This window comes from Diadema antillarum, unplaced genomic scaffold, assembly GCF_040938485.1.
Source record: "Diadema antillarum isolate AM-2024a unplaced genomic scaffold, OU_Dant_1.0 scf00000128, whole genome shotgun sequence".
Taxonomy (NCBI): Eukaryota; Metazoa; Echinodermata; class Echinoidea; order Diadematoida; family Diadematidae; genus Diadema; species Diadema antillarum.
Genome location: NW_027271017.1, coordinates 3,062,643 through 3,088,768, shown reverse-complemented (window position 1 = coordinate 3,088,768; position 26,126 = coordinate 3,062,643). Strand labels below are relative to the sequence as shown.

Genomic DNA, 26,126 nt, shown 5'->3' with positions numbered 1-26,126 from the left:
TAAACACAACACTCTTTTGCAAAATCAAATACATAAACAATAGAATGCAGAAAGAAAACACCTCGGAAAGAAAGTGATATCAAAAGAAGAGTTATAACTGAGAAAGAGAAAAACTCATAAATTAAGTAATAAAACCGAACCGATATCCTTCAGAAATTGTGCTAACCTTGTACATGTTCTCATGGCTTCCGGTAAATGATTGAATAATGCAGTTGCTATGTAAACAATCCTACTTTTGCAGAAATTGGTCTTTGGTTTTGGTAACAAAACTTTAAATGCCATGCCTACTTCCTGAGATTATAATTAGATACTCTTGATAAGTCAGAAAATCAGGAAGAAGGTTATTTAAGACTTTGTAAAAGAAAACAACAAGATTTTTCTTTTTCACTTTGGCATTGAGTCGGTCAATAGGCAGCCTTCCATACAAATCTCGTCTATCGTGACGATAATCTACTTTTAAAACAATTCGAAATTCTCTGTTCTGAAGTATTTGTAGTCTTTTTATGTTACAAGAATTCGGTTTCATCCACATGGTGATACAGTACTCAAAGTGAGGACGAATCATAGTATTATACAGGGTTAATGCGGTGTCTTGATCAATATGGTCTTGTCCTTCTTAAAGCGTACACATTACATAACATTATACTTTTTACGCTGTCAACCTGTGGTTTCCAAGAGAATTAGAATTCTGTGGGTAATAATGACAACACCTAAATATTTACAACAAGGCGCAGGCTAAGAAACAGCACATGTTAAACAGATGTTTAAAAAAATGAGGTGAATTCTTTGTTTCGAATGTATGGAATAATTGTTAGCCGTTTGAGGCCGCCTACAACCTTCATGAATCTTTTTTGTCTCGCCCACCGGAGGTGAAGGCGAGACTAAGGGATCCAAATGGCGTCCGTCCGTCGTCCGTCGTCCGTCCGTCGTCCGTCCGTCGTCCGTCACAAATGTTAAAGTTTACCTGCAAGACTCTCTTATGATGCATAACTTGGCAACTGTTACAGCAATGGCAGCCACACTTGGGTGATAGAAGCTTTAGGGGTGTCTTCATATTATGGTGTTGTCAGAGGTCATATGATGATGTCAAGGGTCATTTGAGGTCATATATTAAAGAGTATGTGCAAGACTCTCTTTTCTATGTTAAAGTTTACCTGCAAGACTCTCTTTTGACAAATAACTTCACATAAGTTCCTTGGATTACAACCTAACTTCGGTCATAGATGCACTAGGGATACCTTCATGTTATGGTGCCGTTGGAGGTCACAGGATAAGGTCAAAGGTCATTTGAGGTCATTCGTTCAAGTTTACTTGCAAGACTTATCACACGTAACTCGACACATGTTGCTACAATGGCAATCAAACTTGGGTGATGGATGCACTTGGGGTACCTTCATGTTATGGTGCCGTAAGAGGTCACATGATAAGGTCAAAGGTCATTTAAGGTCAAACGTTCAAGTTTACTTGCAAGACTCTTATCACACGTAACTCTACACATGTTGCTACAATGGTAATCAAACTTGGGTGATGGTAGATGTCTCTTGGGAAGTTGAAGGTATCCACAAGGTCAAAGTTTACAAACGGGGGTCAACGAACTTTTAGGGCCCAATGTTAAGTTTTTAGGGCGCATTTTGTTTATGGCTCATAACTTTTGATCCCTTTGTCCGTTTGCGACCAAACTTGGATGGAAGATGTCCCTTGGGGAGGTGAAGGGCATTACAAGGTCAAAGGTCACAGAAAGGGGTCAAGAAATTTTTAGGGCCCAATGTTATGTTTTTAGGGCGCATTTTGATTGTGGCTCATAACTTTTGATCCCTATGTCCGTTTGTGACCAAACTTGGACGGTAGATGTCCATTTGGGAGTTAAAGGGCATTACAAGGTCAAAGGTCACAGAAAGGGGTCAAAAATTTTTAGGGCCCGATGTTAAGTTTTTATGGCGCGTTTCGATTATGGCTCATTACTTTTGATTCCTTTGTCCGTTTGTGACCAAACTTGGATGGTAAATGTCCCTTAGGGTGTTGAAGGTCACCACAAGGTCAAAGGTCATAAGCAGGAAATTAACTTCTGGGAGTTATAGAAAATATTAATTCCTTGTACGTGAGTGGGCGAGACACAATTTGGCGATTGCTTTGTTTCTTTAACTTCATGACTAACTTTTCCTGGAAATGTTCATGTTCTTTTCAGAAACCCCCATGAGTTATATAGTGTACAAAACAAATCGTTGATTCGAAGTTGTGCGTCACCCACTTTTGACTGTTCACCATTTTATTAATTGCCGGAAATCAAGTCCGACTTGTAGGAGGCAAAGACGACACCAAAGGGAGAGTGGAACTCTACTATTATGGTCAATGGGGAACTGTCTGTGATGACTTGTGGGATATCGAAGACGCCAACGTGGTGTGTCGGATGCTGGGCTATGAGGGCGCCATTCGCTCTTCTTGCTGCGCCGAGTACGGCCAGGGTTCTGGCGCGAGTCTGCTGAGCTACGTCCACTGCAGAGGCACAGAGAGTAATTTGGCAGATTGCCGCCATAGCGGATACGGAATACACAACTGCAATCACTATGAAGACGCTGGTGTGGAGTGCACACCGTCAGGTAAATGCTGAACTTTTACAAGTCCTCAAGGCCGTGTCACAACTTTCCGGGCAAGCCCTCCGTTTCTGCATGCGACAAAAAGGGTTTGTACAGTTAGACTGGTTGAGGTGAGGATTTAGCTTTCAGTGTTTTGCGAGATATTCCGAAACCACTCTATGAGATTTTAAAAAGCATACAATTCTAAGGGGTATCAAAAGTTTTGATGAAAATCGGTTTTGAAATGGCTGAGATATCCAAAAACAAGGGAAAACAAAGAGATCCTAATAAAAGGCGTAGCACGTTGCCTTTTATTATTATCACTTTTTTAAATATCTCAGCCATTTGAAAAACAATTTTCATCAAATAAACGTTGAATCCTTTATAAAATCAAATGCTCTTTCATATTTCACAAGAGGTTTCTCATATCACTTTTAGAATAGGAATGTTATAAACCTGAATCCCTACCTCAATCAATACTCACCTTTATAAACATAAGGATTGAGAAAATGCAACAATATTAGTAGAACACATCAGTGAAAGTTTGAGGAAAATTGGACAATCGATGCAAAAGTTATGAGTTTTTTCAATTTTTGTGTTGGAACCGCTGGATGAGGAGACTACTACAGCTTGTAAGTCATAATATGCGTACAACAGTATAAAGAAATGTAAAAGAAAATTCAACATATTTTCACTTTTTTCGCGTAATAAAAGAGCACTTGACTTGCCTCTTTCTAAAGGCAGGGGGAATAATATCACCCATAACATTTGTCGGTAACGAGTCAGGGGAATGTGTACTTTTTTCAAAAGATGTAATTTTGTGAAATTCTTCTTATATTTTCCTTATATTGTATGCATGTGACATCTAAGTTATTCATACACTGCAGTAGTCTTCTCATCCAGCGGGTACTGCACAAAAACTTCAAAAATTCATAACTTTAGTGAACGGAGATTGTCTGATTTTCCTCAAACTTTCAATGATTTGTTCTACTAATATTGCTACATTCTCTCAATCCTTATGTTTATGAAGGTGAACTTGTCCTTTAATTGTGAAGAACAATTTTTGCTACTCGGAGGTCAGGGCTGACAACCCAGTGAAGGAATTCCTCTGAAGGAATGGCAGAAGTCCCACAGAATGTCATTATCTTGGCCACATACGGGGACTGCGAAGTGCGCGTTACAGCTGCGAAGTACCTCCGTAGAAGTTGATTTCGAGGTGCTGCTGCTGCCGCCAAGTCCTCCTACTAGCGTTCTGCGTGGACCTCCCCCCTCCCACGGTGACAATTTTTTGCATTTTGATGTTGTAAATGGTGCAATTTGATGCATGTTTTTGCGCGCTTTATCGACGTGAAACAGTCCCACTTGTTTAAGGTAGCAGCATGTTTTGATGTAGATTATTACTGAATTGAATTGAATTTATTTATTTGTTTAACCACGGTAAAAAAGCCTGCTGTCAGCTATAAGCTGTTTTCAGCAAGGCCGTGAAATGATACGAAAACATACAAATCATACAATGAAGAGAATGCACATAAAAACCACAAAATAATCATTACAAACGAACGCCAGAAAAAAAAAATATAAAAAAGGCACAGAGTATACATTGTGTAAGTACAGAAAAAAAAATGAACATGAAACATGTGACAAGTTATTGGCAGATAGTAGTTACATAAGCATTGTGTGCTTTAATAAATTTGATATAATCAAGTAGAATAATTAGCAAAGGAGATGTGCGAAATTGCTCTTGAGAATGCAGTGATTGAAGTTAAGGATCTTGTTTCTGTTGTTAATGTATTGAATAATTTCGATGCCGAATATAGAATGCTATTTTTAAGAATAGTTGATTTGGGCTTAGGGAGGTTAAGAATATTTTCATGATTACGTAAATTGTAGTGGCTTACTCTTTTCTCGAGACGTTCACATAAACTTTCTGGTAGAAAATTATTCAGCAGTTTGAAGATGAAAATCAATGCCTGCTTTTTCCAACGATCGATTAAACAGTCAACTTTAAGTGTATTATATAATATTTGGCGGTTAAAGGGTGTGTACAGTTCTGGTCGAGGTGTAGATTTAGCTTTTAACATTTTGCGAGATATTCAGAAACCACTCTATGAGATGTAAGGGGGAATGCAGTTCTAAGGGGTATCAAAAGTTTATTCGATGAAAATCGGTGTTGAAATGGCTGAGATATCCAAAATCAAGGTGAAACAAAGAGATCCTAATAAAGTTGTGGCATGTCGCCTTTTATTATTAGCACTTTTTTGGATATCTCAGCCATTTCAAAACCAATTTTCATCAAATAAACGTTGAATCCTTCTTAAAATTACATGCTCTTTCATATTTCAAAAGAAGCTTTTCATCATCTCACTTAGGAATGTTCAAAACATGAATCCCTACCTCAACCAGTACTGTACAGTCCCTTTAAAACGATTATCAACTTGCAACACGATTCTCAGCGCCCTGTTTTGTATTATCTGCAATCGCCTTTCCGAGTGCACTGAATTACCATTCATCCACAGAGTACAACAGTAGTCAAAGTGACTTTGGATTAAAGTGTGGTACAGCGTAAGAGCTGTTGCTTTGTCAGTAAAACCCCTTACCCTTCTGAGTAAATAGAGATTGCGTATGGCCTTAACTCTTACACTTTCAATTTGCTGAGACCAAGTTAGATTACAATCGATAATAACACCGAGGTATTTACATTGATAAACTCTTTCGAGTTCTGTATTACCAATACAAACGTTGAAGTTGCGAAAGGGTCGTAATTTTGCTTTAGATCCCAAGTTCATGTAATTACATTTCTGTACATTTAATATCAGGTGGTTATGCGAAAACCAGTTAGCCATCAGCGAAATGTCATTATTCAAAACGTGTTGTAATTCTTGGGGGTTTTTGGATGCAAAATACACACAGGTGTCATCCGCATATAAAGACAGGCGACACTTTTCAACAACTTTTGCGAGATCGTTTAAGAACAATAACTGAAGAGCGGACCTAATATGCTGCCTTGCGGTACACCACAATGCACAAAAGAACAGGATTCATTTCCATTGACCACAGTCATCTGTCTCCTTTGACTAAGGTAATGTCTAAACCATCTGGTCACATTCTCATCAAAACCATAGTAAACTAATTTCTTTATTAAAATGTCATGCAAAATTAGATCAAACGCTTTTTCAAGATCTAATGAGATTAAACCAACAACATAACCTTTGTCTATGGCACACATAAGGTCTTCAATGACATTGATTACAGCAGTCGAAGTGGAATGTTTTGGTCGAAAACCGTGTTGTTGTGAACATAAAAGACGATTTTCCGTTAGATACGCAGTAACCTGCTGAAATACTACTATTTTTCCAATACCTTAGAAAGCACAGGTAAAACAGAAATTGGCCTGTAATTGGTTACATTGGTTGGGTCACCATCTTCATAAAGTGGCGTGATACGTGCTAATTTCCATGCGCTTGGTACTACACCTTTCACCAGGGATAAATTGATCAAATTTGCTAAAGGCCGTAACATATGACTTACTGATATCTTAAGTATGCTTGCAGGAATATGATCAAGACCAGTTGCCTTGTTCAAAGGTATTGTATTGACATGCTTTAGAATGTCTTGTTCTGAGATCTCCTGAAAAGTAAACACAGACAATGCTTTTTCCATAAATTTTTCCATGTTATTACCAAACAGTTGTGTTTCTTTACGTTTGTTTGCAATACTTGTGAAATGGTCATTCAAATAAGTTGCAATATTTCTATATCCACTGACATCTTTACCTGAGACAACCAACTTATTAATAGAAGTATTCTTCTTTTTGTTCGGCAAAACACAACGCAAAGATTTCTACATAGCGGAGGGGTTACCCTTGTTGTCTCCGATCATTTTAGAGACGTATAATCGTTTGGCCGTTCTTATCATGGATGTAACTCTATTTCGTAGTTTTTTATAAATGTCCCAATGAAGGATCCAGACTTTTTAGCTTGCTTTTTTATCTGGTCCCTTTCTCGAATCTTACTTAATACATCATTATTCATCCATGGTGTCTCTTTTTGTTTGACGCGCCAGCCCTTTTCCGAAGTGGAACATGTTTGTCGAGAATGGAATTGAATTTAGAGACCAATAATTCATAATGCTTTTTCTACATCACTTTCCGCAAGCACGTCAAACCAAGACACCTGCTGTAAGTCTTCAATGAATTCGTCTTCACATAACTTCTTAACAATTCGGCTGACTACATATCTATGGTTACCTGGCGATGGTTTGGTATTACCCCAAGTAGCCATGACCATAAAGTGATCGCTTAAACTAAGGGGTATTACATCACAAAATGATATTTTGTCATGATTTGAGGAAAAGAGAACATCAATTGTGACCCTGCACCTCAAAACAAACAAAAAGTCGCCAGACATGAATTTTTAGTTAAGGCCATATTCTAAAAGAGCAGCCTTTAAGCTTTAGAATGATGTATAACTCAAGTCAAATGGACTCTCCTAACCTATCTATATATTGGAAAGAAAGCACAAACTCAGGAAAAGTGTGCACTGAGAAAAGAGGCTGTGAAGTACGGTGTTTATTCAAGCGCTTAATCTTTACCAAACCGTGCTAGCTGTGCGATGAATGGGACAAAAAAAATAGGAAGTAAACCACCAGAGTAACAACAATGAAGGGATTATCAGATTAAACTGAAATTAAGCATGCCTCATTAACACATTCTGTACATAATCAATGCCAACTTTCAGAGCAGTAGCACTATCCTTTCAAACGTTATTAGAGTTGAAAGTGAAGAGTGTGGACAAGATTTTTCAGATATGAAAAAGGGATTCGAAAGACACCTAATCACACTATTCTACCAAAAATGTTCGAGATAAACTGCTAAAAAAAAATACACTATCATGCCCGTTTTATACCAAATTTTAGCATAATGTAAAAGAAGACCCGCTCTTTCAGAAAATATGAAAAAGTCAAGTTCGACTAGGTTGACCCATTTCACTTATTTTGAGTCCTCACGCAGAATCAGTGTGTGCAACTTTATGTTCGTTTAGAGGTGCACGGTCACAAGTAGAGTTGAGGTTTTAGATGTAATCCGAGTAGGCAATTCAACGAATTGTTTCAGCTCGTGCTCTTCCGCTATTTGCAATAAACGTTTGGTGTGATGTGCTGAGAGCACTTTGTTAAGATCACAATTCATGTCACCCCCAAAGACATAATCAATGCTCTGGGTTTCAATATTCTCTAAGAGATTTTCTATCTTATCAAACATATCGATATAAGAATCTGGGGGTCTAAAGTAGTAAAGCACAAGAAATGGTTTTTGTTTTGGTAGACAAATTTCGATACACAATAAATCCAGTTTATCATCAAATATATCCTGTCTCTTTTTGTATATTACAGACTTATGAATATATATCAAGATACCTCCACCATTTCTTTTTCTGTCCATTCTGATGCTTGCATATCCTTCAGTAAAAATTTCATTATCAGTAATAGATTGGTCTAATCTTGTTTCAGAAAGACACAAAACATGGATTTTATTTGTTTTTACTACGTGTGTTATTTCATCAAAATTTTTCAAAAGAGAGCATACATTCAAATGTGCAATATTAAAACCAGGATGCGAGTTTACGTGCTGAAATATAACTTCAGGTTTTTGATGACTGATAAATGTATATGGAGACAGTTTATCAAAACTTTCCTGACTGATACTTACATGTTCATGGTCATTATCATTCAACTTATCTATGTTTCGAGGCAGTTCATTCATTAAACATGCATTGCACATCCAATCTACATCAGAATTGAAAAGTTCATGAGAAGCTCCTGAGCAGCGAAAGTGTGCCCATTTTAAACAGGAGACACAAAGTATACCTTTTTGGATAGACCTGACTGACTTGTCACATGATAAACACGGAAATTTAACAGCCATCTATATAACAATATACAAAAATAATAACTATGCACAAGTGTTCTGATACCTCACAGCTTTTCAAGATCTGCTCGATGTCGAATGTTCACTATCTTGCTATCCCTTGTCAGTGCACGAATTCTGCCGTCATTGGTCCACACCCTGGTGATCGAGTCGCATCTCAGAGCCTCACGGACGAGTTCCATTGCCTAGACGATGTCGGGTCTTCGCGAATGTATATATATCGGGGGTTTTTTCAGCTTCATTCTGGCGGCATACACTTTCTGACGAACATTGTACCGTGCAAACTTGACAATCTGTGGCCGTGGTTGATCAGCTCTTCCTGTCTGAGGTCTTTTCGGTTGAATCCGGTGTGTTCTGTCCAGGTCGCCTTCCCCCACGTTGAAACCGAGGTCGAGTTTGGAGTTGAGAAGATCGAGCACAACGTCATCGCTGATTTCGTCCTTCTTCTCCGGCACGCCGTATATTCGAAGGCAGTTTCGCCTGGAGTACTGCTCTTGTTCCTCCAGGTAGTTTTCGCTGTCAGAGAGCTTTTTCTCCAGTTGTTTGTTTCTCAAGTTCATTCACTTCTTGTTGCTTTTTCTCGACGTCCAGGTTGACTGCTGCATACACACTTTGAGATACCCGGTCTATCAGAGCCGCTGCGAGGAGGTCAACCAACTTTGAAAGGATGGGCTTGGCACAAAGCATTTCTTTTATCTGGTCTTTGAGTTTCAATTGTCACTCTCGATTTGTATATAAGATGGTATGATTTAAATACACTTCTTGTATTAATTCTTTTCACTGAATATCATGAACGCGACTGAACCCGAGCGAGCGGAGCGACGAAGGGGGAGGGGAGGGGGTGGGAGGGGGTGTCCTGTTTATTAACCTGTAATTTGACTACTCACTGTCACTTACATTCTCTTTATTCAAATACCGGGGTGCGGCCTTTATTTATAACCAAATGAATCATACCAAAATTCGCGGGAAACCCAGCCAAGCATTTCTTACCGCGCTGCGAGAAGGATGCAGCTGGCAACCTCGATCTCGCCAGCTGTTAGCCTAAAAATTCTTTCTACCTAGACAGTAGCCCACCGTAAACAAGAGGGTAGGAGCAAAGGGAAAAAATAACCCTTCCGTGCCGTTTATCTCTGACACCCTCCCACGTGAGATCTTTTTGCATAATGATGTTGAAAATGGTGCAATTTGATGCATGTTTTTGCGTGTTTTAACGAGTTGAAACTGTCCCACTTGTTGAAGGTCGCAGTATATTCTAGTGTAAATTATTATTGCATAATTTGCCTATAATATAATTATATAAAATGTGACCGTGCACCTCAAAATGTAACATAAAGTCGCACACACTGATTTTGCGTGAGGACTGAAAATAAGTGAAATGGGTCAACCTAGTCGAACTTGACTTTTTCATATTTTCTGAAAGAGCGGGTCTTCTTTTACATTATGCCAAAATTTGGTATCATAAAACGGGCAGGAAAGTGTGTTTTTTTAGCAGTTTATCTCGCACGGTAGAATTTTTTCGGTAGAATAGTGTGATTAGGTGTGTCTTTAGAATCCCTTTTTCATTTCTAAAAAACCTTGTCCACACTCTTCACTTTCAACTATAATAACTTCTGAAATTATGATACTGCTTTGAAAGTTGGCATTAATAATGTACAGAATGTGTTAATGAGGCATGCCTAATTTCAGTTTAATCTGATAATCCCTTCATTGTTGTTACTCTGGTGGTTTACTTCCTGTTTGTTGTCCCATTCATCGCACAGCCAACACGGTTTGGTAATCTTTATTATTATATTCTTTATTCACTTCCTACAAAGCACATAATACAGTAAAATATTCCTGAAAACATGCAGATACAATGTATAAACATGGATACACAAATGAAATATAAAAAAAAAATAAACAGACACACACATAAGTCCTCAGTGAGATCCAACAGACATCCACATTTAAAAGATTAGGCGCTTGAATAGACACTGGACTTCAGAGCCTCTTTTCTGAGTTCAAACTTTTCCTGAGTTTGTGCTTTCTTTCCAATATTTAGATAGGTTAGGACTGTCCATTTGATTTGAGTTATACATCATTGTAAAGCTTAAAGTCTGCTCTTTCAGAATATGGTCTTAACTAAAGATTCATGTCTGGCGACTTTTTGTTTGTTTTGAGGTGCAGGGTCACAAATGGTATCATTTAAATAAACTTTTTGTATTCATTCTTACTCTGAATATCATGAACGCGACTGAGCCCGAGCGAGCGAAGCGAGCGAGGGGAAAGGGGAGGGTGTGGTCCCCCCTCCCACGGTGAGAACTTTTTGCATAATGATGTGAAAATGGTGCAGTTTGTTGCATGTTTTTGCGTGTTTTAACGAGTTGAAACAGTCCCACTTGTTTGAGGTTGCATTATATTCTAGTGTAGCTTATTATTGCACAATTTGCCTATTATAATTTGAATAAGAATTTGTATTAATTCTTACTCTGAATATCATGAACGCGACTGAGCCCGAGCGAGGAAGAAGGGGAGGGTGTTGGAGGGGGATTCCCCCTCCCACGGTGAGAACTTTTTGCATTTTGACGTTGCAAATGGTGCAATTTGATGCACGTTTTTGCGTGTTTCATCGACTTGAAACAGACCCACTTGTTTAAGGTAGCAATTTATTTTCATGTCGATTATTATTGAACATCATGGCTATAAGATGGTATTATTTAAATAAACGTCTTGTATTAATTCTTTACACTGAATATTATGAATGCTGTCTGTTCAGCAATCAAACAGAAAAAGCATGCACACGAGGGTGTAGATAGGGGCATTTCACCTCCCACACGAAGGTGATTTTGCATTTTCAGACGTAAAAAAAAATAAATCGGAAATTGTCATTCCCAGAAATGTACTAAGTGTAAAATGGGTAACGAGCAATGGAATGGTGGCAAGATACCTGCCCTATATTCAAGGGAGCTTTTTATTTTCAGTTTTAAGCTTTTAGAATTGAGTTGGAATATCTGGAAATTTTTCAATCAGAAGAGAAGTGTAGCAAGTCTGTGGAAGGAGATTCTGTATAATTTTCTGATTGCAGTTAAATGTTCTGGTGCACACATTTTGTGTCATATTTGGAAAAAAATGTTCAAAGTGTAGCCACAGTCTACTTCTATGCATGGGGGGGGGGGAGGGGCGAGCGAGCAGGGAGAAGGCATTGGCGAGTGTTATCTCTACCCTTCCCGTACGATGGAGCTTTTGCCCTTTTAAGGTTGAAATTGAGATATCCCGTATATGTATATTTGATGGAATATATGGGAAATCATAAAACAACAAAACAAAACAAAACAAAACTGATGTGGGGGGGGGGGGGACTGAGGGAGGAAAGGGTCGATTAAAAAGGAAATTCCCCTTGTACATCAGGGAACTTTGAGTTTTCGGAATATAAGTTATAAGTCATGTGCACTCAGAATTATTCATAAGTTTTTGTAAATCAACGATCTGGTGTACATGTTTGAGTGAAATATTCAAAACATTATCTTATTTGATGAAAGGTTGAAAAGGAGACCCGTTTCATGTGCATGCATACAGTATACACGCATTTTTTTTTTCCGCCTCGCAAATCCCCGGTCCAAATCTTAGGGGGGGGGGGAGGGGGCGACCGCCCCCATCGCCCCCCCCCCCCCCCCACGCCCGTGTGCTGGAAAATCCTTCCTCGCAATAAGCCCGCGCAGCTTACCCGGAAAGGTGTTACAGGGCCTTAACACATGTAAGCCTAGGGTACATATTAATTGCAAGGATTATTCTAAATAAATGTAACCGTCAGAATGAGAAAGTTCAATAGACAATCATAGTTGTTTCTCTGAAGCTGAAAAGTGAGTACCTCTTCATTATAACTGGAGATAGGTTTACTGATGATGAGAAGAACTCTCTGAAGGAGTTTAATCATATTTTCATGGTTGTAAAGCCAAATTGTATATCCTTGGGGGGAAATGAAAACAAACCATTTACAAGATTAACCTGATCCAAAAAAAAATGCTCAATCTCATGTTTCAATGTCACAATCGGCGACTACTCATGTAAAACACATACAAGACGGCGGCCTTTGAGGCCGTACACGGTTGTACACACCCCAAAATTTAAGCCCTGCATTATTTGCAAAATAATAATCCAACAATTGTAGCTGGTTTTTTTTCATCTGCATAATGTTATAGTCGTTCACCATTTGATTATGATTTCCCGATTTCAAGTGCGACTAGTAGATGGCGAAGATAACTCCCAAGGGAGAGTTGAATACTACTACGGTGGTCAGTGGGGGACTGTCTGCGATGACTACTGGGATATCGAAGACGCAAACGTGGTGTGTCGGATGCTGGGCTTTGAGGGCGCCTCAAATTATTCCTGCTGCGCCGAGTATGGCCAGGGATCTGGCCTGATTCTGCTGGACGACGTCCAATGCAATGGCACGGAGAGTAACCTGGCAGATTGCCAACACAGCGGACACGGCATGAACGACTGCGGGCACCATGAAGACGTTGGTGTGGAGTGCATACCAAAAGGTAACTAGACTTGGAATTTGTAAACAATGACAAATTAGGTGATCCGATCTGTTCGGAAATCAATGATATGAGTCCTGATCCAAATAAGCATGACCATACAGGTTTCATCGGTGTTGAGGGGACATTGGCCGTGTGATGTTCGGATTCTCATTTAGAAAAGGGAGTCAGACCTGCCATCGTTGGTACAGAATTCCGTATACACTAACGACGATACAGAATGAAGTATATTTGACCTCTGACCCCACTTTGCACACTCAAGATGACGTCTGAGCAAAAAGTAATTGCGTTATGAAATGATCCTTGTAACATGGTCTTTGCGTGTGCAAAACATGGGAAAGATAGGGAATGTATATACCAAGATACAGGATGAACCATTTATGACCCTAATTTACATACCGAAGATGGTGTCCGATGAAGTAGTTGTTATTTTGTGAAATAATGTACGTGACATGAACTAAGCATGTGCAAATAATGGGGGTGATAGGGGCTGTTTTTCCTGAGTTATTGCAAAGAAAGTTGCAGAAAGAAAGAAATATCTCAGTACATCGAAGATAAGCTTTAAATTTCAACCAAGTTTTTCGACGTGATGTCTACGTCGTATGAAAGTATTGAGGGTACATTACCGATAGCCCAAAGTCTCAGCTACATCATGTTAAAATCTGGGAGAAATTCAACGAAGCATACGTGAGCTAGCGCTCGATAAAAACAATCATGTCAATTTTCACATCTAGAAAAATTCCCTCCCATAGAGATAACACGTCATAACGAAAACAAAGAAGTAGTACATATGACCTTTGACCCCACTTTGCACAGACAAGATGGCATCTGAGAAAAAAGTGGTTATTTTGTGAAATGATTCTTGTAACATGGTCTTTACGTGTGCAAAACATGGGAAAGACAGGAGATGTATTCACCAAGATACAGGATGAAACATTTATGACATTTGACCCTAATTTACATACCCAAGATGGCGTCTAACGAAGTAGTTGATATTTTATGAAATAATGTACGTGACATGAACTAAACATGTGCAAAATATGGTGGTGATAGCAGCTGTTTTTCTTGAGTTATTGCAAAGAAAGTTGCAGAAAGAAAGAAATATGTCAATACATCGAAGATAAGCTTTAATTTCAACCACATTTTTTGACGTGATGCCGACATTGTATGAAAAAACGAAGGGCATATTTTCGATAGCCCAAAGTCTCAGCTATAACATATTAAAAACTGGGATAAATTCAGGGAAGCATAAGTGAGCTAGTGCTCGAAAAAGATAGTCATGTCAATTTTCATTTCCAGAAAAACTGCACTCCCATAGAAATAACACGTAAACTGGTCAAATTTGACAAGGTTACTTTCAATTCATTTTTACGAGATGATGCCGTCATCCAATCAAAATTTTGTAAAAAAAAATATGAAAGAACAATAAATAAGCTAAAACATACTGAAATTTGGGTGTAAATCGGTTAAGTGAGATACGCTCGAGTGAACTTGAAATTTGATGACGTCATTTTGAAAATTTACTTTTTTTAATTCATTAAGAAATTTGATATCTTTTAATCATTTTGCCAATATCGCCAACCCATGAAATGACATGTACAACTCATCATCAGCTTTCAGAATATGTAAAGAAAATTGGGGGGTCACCGTCCATCCTGACGAGTAAAATCGTATTTAAAATTGGCGGTTTTTTGGCATAGCTGCACTTTATATCGCCATTGAAGCGCGCGGAATTTCAACTTTGACGGGCCCGTATGACGTCATATTGAGTCGGATTGACTTGAAACGTACTAGAATTATTCCTTGACACTTCAGACATCTGATGCGCGTGAAAAAAACGTGAAATTTCTATTGCATAATATGAGTTGTGTATGCGTATATGCGCGCGCGCGTACGCGTCCGTCCAATTTTTTCAATTTTTCAAAAAATGCTCTAAATGATCTGAAACGTGTGCAAAAAGATTTGAGCTCGATTGGAGCATGTCAACATTTTAACGTGCGCGTACGCGCACGTTTGAAGTGCAAACTAAAATTTGAGAATATGAGTAGAATGGGTTTGACTTGAAATATATGTGACATAAATTTCATTGAAAAATTCCATTCCAGTAATGAGATATGAATGAAAACGTGTTTTCATATAATGACGTCATAGTGACGTCACGGTCGATTGATCACTATGATGTTATAGAATCTGTCGTCTTTGCGACATGATACATATGTGGTATAATTTTGAATTTGATAGGCCGAGGACTTTCTGAGCTAACCTGTGCACAACTTTTGGGGAGAAATAAAGAATCAGTACAGATACAGAAGATGATCCGAAGGATACTCGGATCACCAATGCTTGACATTTTACATGCACGTTTTTACTGAAAAATATGTTGAACGAAATTGACAATCGGAACATGGACCTTATATACATGGACTATGAACGGAGGTGTTTCTTTGATCCCATTGTCACCACTGCCACCTGATTATGTGCATCTTAATGAGTCCATTCAGGCGTCTGGACAATATCGATTTTGTGATCATGTGTCGTCACTAACAAAAGAATTGTTTTTCTCATTTTAGTCTTGTTTCGCTGATGTGCCTTTTTTCAGACGGAAATGTCTTTGACTCAGTGCAGATGATCAGGAGCAGCAAAACCTGAGAGCATGACAAATTTTGTGTCAAAAGTTGGGTAATTGCTGATGCGCACCATTTCGCACACGCATAAGACCTTGTCTAATGGCAAGATTTGCCTGTTTTCTGCCATTACCTTATCCCGTCCCTTTTTGCTATGGAATGAGCTGGAGAGAAGTGAAATATTGAGATCACAAATGACAATCATTCTGACAAAATTCTAGCTTTCTTTTGAAAACTGCCTGCTTCTCCCAAGCGAAATTGTTTAAGGCATGATTTCCTAACATACACATCAACTGCACATTCACTTTACCTGATTTTTGTGAGTTTTTTTTTTCTTCTGCGCATGTAGTTTTAGATTTTTCGAATCTCCGTCTTGTTCTTCTCCCGGTTCGCTGGTGGTGACGACGATGGGATCAAAGTTGTGAAGCATGTACAAAAAAAAAAATATATCTTTGTGGCGCTTTCGAGATGTACAGGAGCATGAATATCTTTGTATATTAGGTCCATGATCGGATTGAGAAGGGTCAACAAAAAGAAGGGTGATTGGGTTGAAGCTGATAAATACTACTTCAGTCTTTGCATTGTTATATTATACTATATACTTATATATATACTATATATTCATATATATATATATATATATATATGTGACCGTGCACCTCAAAACGAACATAACGTCGCACACACTGATATTGCGTGAGGACTGAAAATAAGTGAAATGGGTCAACCTAGCCGAACTTGACTTTTTCATATTTTCTGAAAAAAACGGGTCTTCTTTTACATTATGCTAAAATTTGGGGTCATAAAACGGGCAGGAAAGTGTGTTTTTTTAGCAGTTTATCTCGAACATTTTTGGTAGAATAGTGTGATTAGGTGTGTCTTTAGAATCCCTTTTTTATTTTTGAAAAACCTTGTCCACACTCTTCACTTTCAACTCTAATAACTTTTGAAAAGATAGTGCTACTGCTTTGAAAGTTGGCATTAAATATGGGCAGAATGTGTTAATGAGTCATGCTCAATTTCAGTTTAATCTAATTATCCCTTCATTGTTGTTACTCTGGTGGTTTACCTCCTGTTTTTTGTCCCATTCATCGCACAGCCAGCACGGTTTGGTAAAGATTAAATAGACACTTTACTTCAGAGCCTCTTTTCTCAGGTCACACTTTTCCTGAGTTTGTGCTTTCTTTCCAATATTTAGATAGGTTAGGAGAGTCCATTTGATTTGAGTTATACCTCATTTCAAAGCTTAAAAACTTCTCTTTCAGAATATTGTCTTAACTAAAAATTCATGTCTGGCGATTTTTTGTTTGTTTTGAGGTGCAGGGTCACACACACACACACACACACACACACACATATATATATATATATATATATATATATATATTTATACATACATTTATTCATTCATGTTTTTATTTTAATTTCCAATCCATATACATAGGTAATACAAACGTCAAATGATAACATATCTTGTAACATGATTATAATACATATTGTTTCATAAATGACTTGGTGGAAATGAAAACTGAGGGGATGCTAAAAAGGGAACTTGTATAGTACAGTCCCCTCATATACGTTTAACATTACTGTAGTACATTAAATACAAAGCTTACAATACAACAATACATGAACCGTACAAGTTAGTCATTGAAAGTATACACTTTTCATAACATCGATGGTAAGATGAAGCATACGCATTCACACACACACACACACACACACACATACGCACACACATACGCACACGTACACACACACGCATACATAGGCCCTATATACACACAGAAAGAGGGGGAGGGAGGGAGAGAAGGGGGAATAGAGAGAGCGAAGGGCAGGTCAGTATTCTCGACGCAGGGCGAAGAAAAAAGAACAACAATTCCAAACAGTCAAACTAATTATGGGGTACAATATTTCTTTAAATTACTACAAAATAATTTCAAACTAGTAGAATCTGTTATATATTTCTCGAGAGAATTCCATAGTTTTGGGCCACTGTAGATTTTATAAATAGAGTTCGAGTAAGGGGCAAATGATACTCATCTGTTTGACGAGTGGGGTATTTATATTTTTATTCTTATTAAACATATTTTCAAAAACAGAAGGAAGTGAATTATTATGTAAGCTATACATAGATTGACCAAGATAATAATAATACAAATCCCTAACTTTCAAAACCTTATTCTCCACAAATAAACCGTCAGTATTGGAATATCTGGAGGTATTACATACTACTCAAAGTGCTTTCTCTTTGGAGCAAAAATAATCTATCCAAAAGTTGAATGTGTATTTTCCCATACGCTAATTCATTACGTTAAAAAAGGTGAAATTAAAGTTGAATATACCATTAACGTTTTAACGGGAAAACAAAACTTTACTTCAATAATTACACCTATAATACTAGAAATTGTACGGCATATACAATCTATATGTGACCGTGCACCTCAAAACGAACATAAAGTCGCACATACTGATTTTGCGTGAGGACTGAAAATAAGTGAAATGGGTCAACCAAGCCGAACTTGACTTTTTCATATTTTCTGAAAGAGCGGGTCTTCTTTTACATTATCCTAAAATTTGGTGTCATAAAACGGGCAGGAAAGTGTGTGTTTTTTTAGCAGTTTATCTCGAACATTTTTGGTAGAATAGTGTGATTAGGTGTGTCTTGAGAATCCCTTTTTCATTTCTTAAAAACCTTGTCCACACTCTTCATTTTCAACTCTAATAACTTTTGACAGGATAATGCTACTGCTTTGAAAGTTGGCATTAATGATGGACAGAATGTGTTCATAAGGCATGCTTAATTTCAGTTTAATCTAATAATCCCTTCATTGTTGTTACTCTGGTGGTTTACTTCCTGTTTTTTGTCCCATTCATCGCACAGCCAGCACGGTTTGGTAAAGATTAAGCGCTTGAATAGACGCTGTACTTCAGAGCCTCTTTTCTCAGTTCACACTTTTCCTGAGTTTGTGCTTTCTTTCCAATATTTAGATAGGTTAGGAGAGTCCATATGATTTGAGTTATACACCATTTTAAAGCTTAAAGTTTGCTCTTTCAAATAATGGTCTTAACTAAAAATTCATGTCTGGCGACTTTTTGTTTGTTTTGAGGTGCAGGGTCACATAATTATGTTGTTTCCAAGAGAGCTTACTATCTACAGTTAGACCGAGAAATCTAACAGAATAAATTGTCTATGACTTCAATTTCAAAAATTATATCATGTTGCAATTTATCAAGGGCAATTATCTATTTGATCTTAGCCATTGCATTATCTTGTTCAATTCTTCATTTATGATATCAACTAATGTATGACGATTTGAATGAGAAAAGAAAAGATTAGAATCATCTGCAAATAATAAGAAGGAGAGAACATTTTTGATGATTTTGGAAAATCATTGATGTAGATAATAAAAAGTAACGGCCCTAGTATTCTTCCTTGTGGAACTCCACAATCAACTGAACGCAAAGAACAATATTTTTTTTTCATTGTTTATAAAAACAAATTGTTTTCTGTCTGTCAAATAGCTTATGAACCACTCCAAGGCCTTCCCACGTATACCATAATGATTAAGTTTATAAAAAAGAGTGCCGTGGTTAATCGTGTCGAAGGCACTGGGGAGGTCAAGGAAGATTCCTGCAGTATGTTGAAACTTATCAATGGCCCGAGATACGTTTTCAGTGAAAGATGATATTCCATGTGCTGTGCTATATTTTTTTTTTTGGCGAAATCCAAATTGATATTTGACAAAATATCATTTTTATTTAAAAATTGTATAATTCGAGAATAGTATCTTTTCTAATATTTTAGATATACTAGGCAAAAGTGAAATAGGCCTGTAATTATTCAAATCTTCCCTAGTACCCTTTTTAAAGATTGGAATCATTTTCTATGTTTCCATAGCATCTGGTACCTGCCCTTGTGATATTGATAAATTAAAAATGTAAGATAGCGGATCAACAATATAGAATATCATATTTTTTAACAGTATATTATCAATGTCATCATAACCATAACTTCTTTTGGAAGGTATATTATGAACACTATCTAAAATCTCATATACTGTTACAGGGGAAAAAAGATTGAATTTTGATTACGTTGTACCTACATCCAAGTAATCTTTGAATTTATTACTAGACAACGGGGGTATTTTCACAAAGATTTCGGCCAACACTCGAAAAATGTGAATTGAATATTTCTGACAGCTATCATACGTAAATCTTTTATTCCAGATCCATCATTCTTAATTCTAGATATAACATTTCTTTCCTTATGCTTATTCAATGTTTCATTAATCAATTTCCAAGTATTACGCATATCATTTTTAAACAAATCTAATTTTCGTGTATAGTAATTTCTTTTTTCTTTACGCAATACCATTGTGAGAGTATTTTTATAAGCAGTATACTTATCACGGGAGTACTGTGGTGTTTTTTAGCCTCATATACATAATAAAAGTTGTTTTTACGATTGATTGAATGTAATAGTGACTTTGACACCCATGGCAATCTTGGATCACGTTTGTAATTACGCAACTTCTTTCTAACTAATGGAATATGTATAGCTAACAAAGTAATAATCTTATTTATAACTATATATATCGCTACGGCGACTGATATGCCTCCGCCATAATGCATGGTTCTCCTAATAGGTCTATAGTACAATGTCTTGACAATGTGTGATGACAGTTTCAAACAATTGGCAAAATATTAAAATGACAGGTTTGACACAAATGTGCTGAATGTTCACTTTCCTAGAACTAGGTTCAATTGGATGAATGATTAAAATGTCAGAGTGCAGGTATTTGGGGAACTGATGATTTTTACTTGACTTTTGACCCTTTTATAAGTTTATGCATTGAGTAATTTTTCAAGGTATTGAGAAAAAGTATAATTTCAGTATCAAATGGGAAAATAGCACTATCTAAACCTGGCCTTTGACCTTTGACCTCACAGTTCCAAAGAGAATCACTGTTAGGTTGAACATGCATAAATATGTAAGTTTCATGATGATACCTTGAGTTACTTTTGAGATATGGAGGAAAAAGTGCAATTCAGCACTTTCACTTGACCTTTGACCTTTTGACCTTTGACCTTTTGGCAAGAAACTTCCCACAGAATATATATTGGGTAATACATGTATACATCAAGTTAAAAAAAAAACCTTCATTGCATAAATATCAGGAAAGTAGTGATATTTTGAGGAGTTGACCTTGACCTTTGACCCCCTGACCTTTGACCCATGACCCCCAACTTCCCTAGATAATCACTGCTCATCGGTACAAGCATATGTGACCGTGCCCCTCAAAACGAACATAAAGTCGCACACACTGATTTTGCGTGAGGACTGAAAATAAGTGAAATGGGTCAACCTAGCCGAACTTGACTTTTTCTTATTTTCTGAAAGAGCGGCACTTCTTTTACATTATGCTAAAATTTGGTATCATAAAACGGGCAAGAAAGTGTGTTTTTCAGCAGTTTATCTCGAACATTTTTGGTAGAATAGTGTGATTAGGTGTGTCTTTAGAATCCCTTTTCCATTTCTTAAAAACCTTGTCCACACTCTTCACTTTCAACTCTAATAACTTTTGAAAGGATAGTGCTACTGCTTTGAAAGTTGGCATCAATTATGGACAGAATGTGTTAATGAGGCATGTTTAATTTTAGTCTAATCTGATAATCCCTTCATTGTAGTTACTCTGGCGGTTTACTTCCTGTTTTTTGTCCCATTCATCGCACAGCCAGCACGGTTTGGTAAAGATTAAGCGCTTGAATAGACACTGTACTTCAGAGCCTCTTTTCTGAGTTCACACTTTTCCTGAGTTTGTGATTTCTTTCCAATATTTAGATAGGTTAGGAGAGTCCATTTGATTTGAGTTATACATAATTTTAAAGCTTAAAGTCTGCTCTTTCAGAACATGGTATTAACTAAAAATTCATGTCAGGCGACTTTTTGTTTGTTTTGAGGTGCAGGGTCACATATATACTAAGTTCCATGAAGATACCTTGAACCATTTGCGAGATATGGAGAAAAACATGAAATTTCAATTTTTTTTCACAAAATAACCTGTGACCTTTGACCTTTGACCCTGTAACCCTAAAATCCACACAAAGTATTATCCCCCAAGTATATACCCTCATACCAAGTTTGATGTAAAACCACCACACGGTTCTTGAGATATCGACAAAAACAAAACGGGACGGACGGACGGACGGACGGACGGACGGACGGACGGACGACCCGAAAACATAATGCCTCCGGCCACTTCGTTGCGGAGGCATACAAATATCATAAGCTACATTCGTATCTTGCAACACATATGAATCAGACCAGTCAATTTCAATCAAAGACTCTTGAAACCGGGCTATATTCAGAGGTGTAAACTTACGCCTTCTTTCATAATTCTGAACATTTTTGGTCTTTAAATGTACAGGATGAGCACATATAAATTGCACATATACATATTTGAAGCTGATAAATACTACTTCAGTCTTTGCAACGTTGCCATAACATATATATATATACATATATGAAGAGTTTGTTTGCAAAAAACCGAGAAGTCCATATTTGCCGAACTGAGATATTTGCGATTAAAGGTCAAGAAAAATAAAGAGAATAATAATAATCGACCATAATTTCAAAAATGTACCTTTATCTGTAGTGATCAATATATCATTTAAAAGGTATTATTTTGTACTTTATTACAGAGACCGTACTTCAAATTCTTTAAAAATGGACTTATCGGTTTTTGCGAACAAACTCTTCACATATGTGACCGTGCACCTCAAAACGAACATAAAGTCGCACACACTGATTTTACGTGAGGACTGAAAATAAGTGAAATGGGTCAACCTAGCCGAACTTGACTTTTTCATATTTTCTGAAAGAGCGGGTCTTCTTTTACATTATGCTAAAATTTGGTATTATAAAACGGGCAGGAAAGTGTCTTTTTTTCAGCAGTTTATCTCGATCATTTTTTGTAGAATAGTGTGATTAGGTGTGTCTTTAGAATCCCTTTTTCATTTCTGAAAAACCTTGTCCACACTCTTCACTTTCAACTCTAATAACTTTTGAAAGGATAGTGTTACTGCTTTGAAAGTTGGCATTAATTATGAACAGAATGTGTTAATGAGGCATCTTTAATTTCAGTTTAATCTGGTAATCCCTTCATTGTTGTTACTCTGATGGTTTACTTCCTGTTTTTTGTCCCATTCATCGCACAGCCAGCATGGCTTGGTAAAGATTAAGCGCTTGAATAGACACTGTACTTCAGAGCCTCTTTTCTCAGTTCACACTTTTCCTGAGTTTGTGCTTTCTTTCCAATATTTAGATAGGTTAGGAGAGTCTATTTGATTTGAGTTATACATCATTTTAAAGCTTAAAGTCTGCTCTTTTAGAATATGGTCTTAACTAAAAATTCATGTCTGGCGACTTTTTGTTTGTTTTGAGGTGCAGGGTCACATATATATAATTAGTGAGAAGAACGATGTGACTAATATAACTTTTTTCTTTTTTTTTTGGGGGGGGGGTGGCTGGAAAAAGCAATGTGTATAGTTTTGGCTACTGCCTGGGAGGAAACTGGATGGTAACTTTACGAGATCTACCTGATCCAAGTTAGATAATATTTCATGTTTCAATGTCACCATCAGGAACTACTTATGTAGAACAGATAAAAAAGAGCGAATGCAGTGAAAATATACGGCATTGCATTGCAAGAGGTAAATTCTAGACGTTACAGATCGCCTGTATCAACATGCGCATACATTTACTGAACATGTTAACATGATGAGTGAACATGACTTTTTAATTAATATTGGACAGGTCAAGAAAAAAAACAAAGATTAAATAAAAACAATAATTAAACAGAAGGGTAAATGTTGAGGGATTTGTTAGAAGGAAACAAATTCAGAAAAAAAAAATCACATCTCAAAAATAAAAATGTTTGAGTAGAAGCAGAAAGTAACTCCTTCCTCCGCGTAAAGTCACTCTGTGCTGTGTTGTTTCTTTTCTGGTGAAAAGGAATGGTGTCAACGTGAGCTTCATAGTTGCAAAGACAAAGGGTACATCGATGTCGCCTAGCAGGAAGTATGACGGTCACGGTACATACCTGAACAGACTACCGGATTATGTGTCATCAATAAAACGCTCAGGAACTGCTCGTGTAAAAACAGATGAAAAGGGCAGTGCTGCTAGAATGTGAATCCGTTTACATGCTATACAAGAAATATTTTTACAATAGTTGCTGGTCTCTGATGCCACATAATGAATAAATCAGATCTTTGTATTAAAACTTCATTGACTCCTTGGGGATACTGTGCCGCATTCATAGTCTCCTTTTTTAGCCCTTCCTGAGAGTTACAGAGTGTCTTCAATATATCCACACTTAATCCAAGCCGTGATTTTGAACCTCTTTCAGCGGGGCATTGCACATGCGAACGGGCGACCGTAAGAAAAAAACTAAACTAAATAAAAAAAAATAAAAGAATACAATCTCTCCAAACTTTCCTCGCGAAACGATGGATAGTTTGGTATGGAACGGTATTCGAAGAGTTTTCTGATTGCACTCTGACTACATTCTCAATATTCCTACGGCATTCCAACAGTATTCCAGACATATACTGACCTTATACCCCCGTCACACTATAGGCGGAATGTGCCGGAATGCCGTTGGAATGGAAATTCTTCCTGCATTCCTGCATATTCGAAGTGCATTCTAAAAATTCTGATGACATTCTGAGTGGGTTCCATACATTCGGGCGCATTCTTGTGGCCAACCCGGATGTTTTACCCATGCTTAAAACATTCGAGGAGCATTCGAGGTGGAAAAATATCGATCTGCATTCGAAGGGTATTCAAATTGGACTCTGATTGCATTCTAAATATTCCTACGGCATTCTAAATACTCCTACGGCATTCTAACAGCATTTGAACCAATCTGACTTCATTTGAGGAAGAATCGGTACAGGGTTGCCCCTTAAATTTTGCCAAAATACTTGTAATGCTCATACAATTACGTCAGTCAAATACTGGTTGGTGAAAAGGTTAGAGTAAGGATTAGGGTCAGGATTAGGAGTAGGGTTAGGGTCACGGTAAGGGTCTAGGGTAATTGCCCAGAGGGTAATTGGCCTAGGCACCCTCTTTCAAAGAGGTCTTGCTGAAGGACAGCAATCTTTAGCAAAGCAACATGGTCCAAGGATGATCGGGTTGAGATTGGTGAAAATCACCATTTTATGCGCTATCGGAGACCATTTCGGCGGCATTCTTGACACACACGGAACATTCGTGTTCCATTCAAAGTACAGTACATTCCAAGTGTATTCTTAATTTTTCGGGTTGCATCTGTTTGAATTCGTGAACATTCAAAGCATATTTCGTGGCCTTTCCAGGAACGTTCTGACCGCATTCGATAGTGAGTTTGTACTGCATTCGAGGCGCTTACCGACCATCAGACTTCGGGCAGCAATCGAACCGCGCTCGTGCGGCATTCGAAGTGCTTTCTAAAAATTCTGACCGCATTCTAACAGCATTCTGAATATTCTTACACTGTTTCAAGTACATTCAAGCAGGATTCGAGAGCTATTAAATTCATCCGGAATGTCCAACAATGATTTGAGAAGGGTTCGAAGTGCATTCCAATCCAATTATTCGAACAGCATTCCCTACCAAGCTGTAAGAATTTGAATTTTTCTTCCGAATGTGGCGCGAATTTTGAAAATCCTTAATCCCGGCTGGTTCTGTTGATTCGTGCTGATTCGGAATTAGTGTGATGGGGGTATTATTTTCAGGGAGAACCGAGATGTCATGCTACTTCAATAATCCTGCCAGAATATCCCAAATGCTCATTGAATGGGCCGGAATACACCTCGAAGGCATATTCTCAATTGCTCCTGAAATCTAATTCGAAATTGAAAGAATATTAAGTTGAATGCACTTGGAATCTTTCGCTTGCCACTCCAGTACGTCTTGAATGTGTGCGGAACGTCCTGATTGCCTTTCGAATAAGTTCAGACGCAATTCCGAACACTGCCAAATTGCATCAATATGTGGCAACGTCGGTTCGCATTGAGGAGTCGCCAGGTCAACATCACGTAATACCAACCAGGTACAATGGAGCCAAGGTCATTAGTAACACCACTGGCCGCTGCCATGGACAGGGCAGAGGTGCATCCCAAGAAGCCTCTGAAGAACGAGTTGTGCAGGCAGACACAGCATAGGGTTATGTCCTGCAGAATGGAAGGGCTTGACTGCATGGTGGCGAGGAGGGCTACCCGTCATGGGCCAGGATTCCAAATGCATTCGTCACCACACGTCGACCTCTAGGTTAAAAATCTTCTCATACCTGCGAAGACTCGTGTATGGCTTCATGAAGAAGGTCTTTATTCAAAAGGTATATCTCGGGATGAAGTGTGACCGGTAGGCTTGTTATTGTGGAGCAAGGGGAATGGATCAGGAAATCCTGTTTTTCTGTGTTCAAGGCAGTCCCTGAGT

The 26,126-nt window shown here is 37.8% G+C and overlaps 1 protein-coding gene across 1 annotated transcript in view; it reads left to right on the top strand.

Moving 5' to 3' along the window:
* Positions 1-25,852, top strand: part of LOC139720483 (scavenger receptor cysteine-rich domain-containing group B protein-like) — a 51,201-nt gene extending 25,349 nt beyond the window's left edge. The window contains exons 10-12 of the mRNA XM_071631837.1: positions 2,275-2,603; positions 12,711-13,019; positions 25,596-25,852. Of these exons, the coding sequence (XP_071487938.1) occupies positions 2,275-2,603; positions 12,711-13,019; positions 25,596-25,852 (895 nt within the window). The remainder of the gene's footprint in view (positions 1-2,274; positions 2,604-12,710; positions 13,020-25,595) is intronic.
* Positions 25,853-26,126: the final 274 nt, after the last annotated feature.